The 5,957-nt window shown below is 31.7% G+C and overlaps 1 protein-coding gene across 1 annotated transcript; it reads right to left on the minus strand.

Annotated features, from left to right (window-relative positions):
- Positions 1–389: 389 nt before the first annotated feature.
- LOC104121126 (mechanosensitive ion channel protein 10-like) lies at positions 390–5,350 on the minus strand. The gene is made up of 5 exons (XM_009633036.4): positions 4,194–5,350; positions 2,737–2,860; positions 2,206–2,499; positions 1,619–1,821; positions 390–808 (listed from the first exon to the last, which is right to left on the minus strand). The coding sequence occupies exons 1-5, from the start codon at positions 5,315–5,317 to the stop codon at positions 535–537; spliced, it is 2,019 nt and encodes a 672-aa protein (XP_009631331.1). The 5' UTR covers positions 5,318–5,350; the 3' UTR covers positions 390–534.
- Between the last annotated feature and the right edge of the window lie 607 nt (positions 5,351–5,957).

A 5,957-nucleotide genomic window follows, 5' to 3' on the forward strand; every position in this document is an offset into this window, starting at 1 on the left:
ACAGTACTTCCATTGGCTATAAATTCGTTTGATTCCTCAGATTTTTTCTTACGAATTTTCTGAACTTCAAGACTTTTTCTTCTTCTGCACAAATATATTCCAGTGCGATTTACTATCATTGAGTGGTTCGCTGACACCGTGATTTTTGGTACTAATACACCGGTGAGTTAAATCGTTCTATCCTGAGAGGATAATATTCCAGCACCTCGGGTACTTAAAATGTCATTTTTCTTTTTGCGCTTTATCTTGGAGTTAGGACATTAATTACTTGTACAAGCCAAAAAGGTTAAGAAAAAAGAAGCATAATCCCACAATTAGGTTAAAAAATATACTTTGTCCTGAAATAAAGCACGAATACAACAATATTGAAATGGATTTGACAAGGAAAATTAAACAAACACACAAGGAATAGCATGTTTTATCATGCAGAAAGCAGAGACATTATATTGTTGCACTTTACAAACATGTCTTAATTAATTAGCTTTTATCATCTAGTTGCTTACCAAATTCTTGCTATAGATCAAAGCAAATAGATCAAGTGTGCAATGGCACATTTCTGAAATTGGTAATGTTCACTTGGGGAAGATGGAGTTGTTGAGGGAGAAGAGAGTACTTGATGTTAAGGCTCTCAAAGATCTTCTTCAACTCAAGGATGAGCTCTGTGATCCTGTTGCTTCTATCCCCATAATTCTGATGGTTAATGGTATGTTGAACACATAGAGCCATTCCCATTGTGTGCACATTCTCTATTCCTTTCACTATCACTGAGTGTTTTGGATTCCAATACTTTGGCTTGCTCTCTATGTACCTATATATATTTTCATTAAACACAAACACATGATCATTATGTTGATTTGAGGAGTTATATAAATGAACTTGAATTATTCCAAAAAAACAAAAAGAGCAAGAAAAGGATTTGTGGTCGTCCTAGGCAATGGTGCTTCTAAACATCAGGTATCGTTTGGTTCAATTCTGGGATATTCCATGGGATTATAATTCAGGGATATCCCATGAAACAATCTAGTTCCACATCCTATATGGGATAGTCAATATCATTATTTTGGTACAAAATTTATAACGGTATTAGCAAATACCCACAATCAAATATAGAATAACTATAATCCCTAATTTTATAATAGGATTAATATCCTTATCCTGTTAACCAAACGACCACCTAATGTTTAGGGGATTTAAAATCACTCTGGTCTGGGATCGAGAAAACAAGAAGACGTTAATCAAGTTAACTAATAGATAATTATAGATAATTATCTATAAAAAGTAGGATTAGTAGCTTGAAAAATAAGATAAGTTTAGAGGCGCGGATATAGCTAGTTTTCTTGGGTTTAGCTGAATCAGTATTTCAACATTGAACATAGATATATAGGTAAAAAAAAAATCACAAAATTGCATCCAATAACCTAGTGATCAATGAAGTGACCGAAAACTATGAGGTCTCGTATTCAAATCCTAAAAAATACAGGAAAAAAATAGATAATTTCTTATTATCTGCATAGATAAAATTATATGATATTGTGTTGATGGGTCATAGCAAATGTCCGCAGAAGAACATATTATTAATTATATAAAGGAAAGTGGGGTGGGGCACAAGAGTTCTTACATTTGAATGGCCTTTTTGAGGGCAATGATGGTGTCCATAGAAGTGTTGGTATCAATATCAAAAGAAATGGAATCGCACATTTCTGGGCTTCTGTAGAAGTTGCTAATCGGCTTTGTGATCAATACTGCATTGGGGTAGTAGATTTTTTCATTGTCGTAACGGAGGAAAACTGTGGTCAATATATTCATCTCTTCCACTATCAGCTGCATATATAATATTAACAAAAAAAGGAAATGAATTGAAACCCAGAAATTGACATATGTTAATTAAGAAATTAAAATTGGTTGTACCATATTCGCGCCAATCCAAATCAATATTCTACTAGCTAGTCTTGAAAATGTTTACATGAAAATTGTCATTGTTATTGAAAAGTAAATCAAGATAGAAACACTTTCTCAACAAATCAATGCCTAAAAACCCAAAAAATAATGATGCAAAAAAAAAGAAGAAAAGGAACCAAAGGGTGTTAAAATAAGGCAGATTATTTGCTAATTAATATGAAAATTCTTTACCCTGTGTCAATTGTTTTATATAAGAAGTTTAATTATTAGTGTTGAATAATAATAAAGATATATATATATATATACCTGAACTCCATCGATAACACAACGATCGCCAATGTCAAAAGGATGGACAACAAAGACGAAGATAATAGATTCGAAGATAGTCTTGCAAGTGTTTTGGAAAGCAAATCCGAGAAGTACAAGTTGCGATAGAAGGAGAGCAAGGACTTGTGTAGACAACAGTCCCATCACTAAGAGTGAAATCACAAGTATTATAAAACCCACTATCCCACTTGCTAACTTGTGAAGCTGTTGCACTGCCGTCTTTGTATCATTTAATGAATGTGCCAAGTACTTCCTCTCATAGTATGCTCTTACCTAACCAAAAATAAAAACTTAAATCAAAAGATGCTACTCTTTAAATTACAATTCATAAAGAATCTTCACATCATGTTTTAGCATGTAGGTTACTAATCCCAATTTTTACAGGTGACTACTTATAAATTGTTAAGATGATTTCATATGTGTGGAAGTCTTTATTCTACACTGGTAGTGTATATAAGTTAAATCGAAAGATTATAAATATTGTGTGTAGTATAGTGTATATATAATTACCACCCAATTTCTGAAAGCAGATTTGGTGATTCTTCCAGTCTCAAGAGCTCCTTCAAAGAGTGGGAAAATGGTGTGTATCTCTACTCTATTCAGGAACCTCATTAAATCTTCCTCCTCTATGTACCTTCACAATAAAAAGACAAAATTAATTTCCATATGTTACATTCAAAGAATAGATACTTTATCTGTTTCAATTTAGATGACATATTTCGCTTATCGAAAGTTAATTTGATAAAGTTTTGAAGTAAAATTAAACTAGTTCAACTTAATTAAAATTTGGATATTTAAAAACTACACGAAAAGTAATATAAGTTCTAATTTTCTCATGTTAATATGATAACAAAATATATTTTAAAATATTTGTCAAACTTCACACAATATAACTTTCGATAAGCGAAATATGTTATCTAAATTGAAAACGATGTTCATTAAATAATATATATATATATATATATATATATATATATATATATATATATATATATTATTTGCCCTTGGATCTTGATGAATATCATGTCTGAACTACAGAGACATCAATGTCAACTTCAATTCTTAGTATTTGCTGTTGGGAATTCTATTAGTCTTTCTCTCTGTTTATGTGATATATTGATTCTGTGTGGAGTCTACTTACGTGCTCAACTTGACTTTTCTATTATATTAGTAGTTGTGAACAATATAAAATAATTATTGAGAAATCAGTATATGTACTATATGGGAAATTAGTATAATATCCAAATCTTAAATAAACTGATTTTAAAAGAAAAATGTAAATCAAAGTAAGGAGTATAAAATAAGAAATTAGTGGAACTGAGCCACGCTTAAATATCAAACTAAAACGATGTCATACAAATCGGGATATATAAATTAAAGTAACATGGCATGTTTTTCAAAAAATTAAATTCATTTAGATAATTAAATTTGAAGTGAAAGGTTTTAACAACTACCACTTATATAATACGCGAATTGAGTAACGTCTTAAATTTCCTGCGCTGTTTTATATATATAGATAATTTTTAAGTTAGAAAAAAATTTGGATAAAAAATAACATGAAAGGAGCGCAACAATTATGCTTGGACTATGAGCACTGTATTGTATTTAGTGAATTTTGTTTTTTGAATGGACGAAAAGGAAAGTATCGAATCACAGATGACTCGCTTTGACCTTAACTAAGGTGGTCCTTCCTAGCAACAAAATTAATGGCTTTCAAATGTTGCCAGGCATGTTGAAACGGACTTTACTCCCCAACCAAGTAACAGCAAGCCCCATACTTATAAGGGAATGTCCATCCAAATTTTAGTACGTTTGGTACGACAAAAAGTATGAAAAATATTTATTTTTCGATAGTATATTTTGGTTCAAAAAATATTTTAAATGATCTAATTGTGAAAGAAAAAGTTATAGTACTAACTGAACTCTAATGATTGATTGTTGTTGTGTGTGTTACACAAAATACTTACTTGGCACCAGGGTTGGCAACGTTCTTGAAGATCTTTTTGGCACAATTTCTAGCCTCCAATTCACTTGTAATCTCAGATTCAGTGTTTCCAAATTCATCCACACTTTTAGAAATAGTTGACAAACCAAAGAACCTTACATAATTAGCCAATCTCTTCACACTCCATGCAGATGACTTTCTTTGCATACTCAGCTTCTTTAACTTCGATAATTTCCTCGGTTCTTTCACTTGTACCACTTTTTCATCAACTGGAGGACCAGAAAGTGTGTCTAGGACATAGTGATGAAAAACACTTTCCTTCATACGTTCAAAATAAGTTGCAACAAAAAACGACGAGGCTAAAACTTTGACCAAAATGATCTTAACGGGCCAAATTGTTGCACCAATGAGTAAGGCCACTAAAGCTTCACGTAATTTTGTTAACATCTTGTTTTGTTTGTTGAGTTTTGTGTTGAACATGAAAGTCAAAGCTAAAAGGACAAGACCTAACCAAACACAATTTTGGAAGCTCTTTCTAAGACCATAGACAAAATATAAGACCTTTTCACGAAGCATGAAGTTTCTCTCGATGAGGAAAACGAGGAATCTAATTACGCAACTTGAAACAAGGCGACCACTGAATATGACAAGGATCACTAAGCACCATTTCCACAAGTCAAGACCCCATAAGGGATTGTTCCTAAGAGGTAAAATTGTGAGAGCACATATTAAACAAGAGGTTGTGATTAAAAAAAAGCACCACTCAAACAAAAGTCTAAAAGGGATTTTTGTCGTCTTCTTTCTACACTTTTCTTTAGTAATCCCAAATCCTTCATCATTTTCATGTTCTTCATCACTATCTCCATCCTTTTCACAGGGCTTGAAGGACTCGAATTCGTCGTCTAAGTTGAAAGATTTTTGCTTCATTGGAACACTATTGAACTCAAAGACTCGAGCTTTGGGTTTTGAGAAAGTGAGGCGATGTAGTGTTTGAAATTTTGTAGGAATTCTGGTAAGTTTTGTTTCTGCCATGTAATTGGCATCATTAATGGTGTTCCTAGGTTGTGAATTGTCTGAGGGATTATTGTTCTTGTGATCTTCTTCATCCATGAACAGAATCACATGATCAGAGGCTGGTTTCTCCATCCTTTTTAATTTGAGGTACGTACTTCACTTAGTTTCATCATCCTATCTCGCTTATATAGAATGTGAAGGTGTCATCACACATTAAGGTGACGTTATACTTTCCACATAAAACTAATTAGCCTAATTCATTATAATGTTTGGTTTGAATTTGTTTTTTTTTTCATAATTAATACCCGCAAAAATTATAGAAAAATATACGTATTATTTTATGTTGTATATAATATGGAATAAAAATGTAGAGATTACCAATATATATATGAAAATTACAATATGACGAACTAACTCTTTACAACAACAACAATAATATATCTAGTAATAATATCCCACACCGACCTTACCCCTACCTTGTGAAGATAAAGATACTGTTTCCAATAGACCATCGGCTTAGGAAAGTATAAGCACCACATTAATAAAAACCTATTTTTTTTTTGTGAGATTTTTGGAATGGACCAAAAAGGAAATTGTTTTCACTTATTTTAAAATACATACACTGTGTTATAATTTTTAGTAGAATATACCAAATATCTAATATAATAAATAATTTATGTATTATTAATTCTGCATTACTATCCATGCATTACAATTCATGTATAACTTTGCTACCAAACCAAACAAGCCCTAAACGAAATTCATAAGTATA

This window comes from Nicotiana tomentosiformis, chromosome 8, assembly GCF_000390325.3.
Source record: "Nicotiana tomentosiformis chromosome 8, ASM39032v3, whole genome shotgun sequence".
Taxonomy (NCBI): Eukaryota; Viridiplantae; Streptophyta; class Magnoliopsida; order Solanales; family Solanaceae; genus Nicotiana; species Nicotiana tomentosiformis.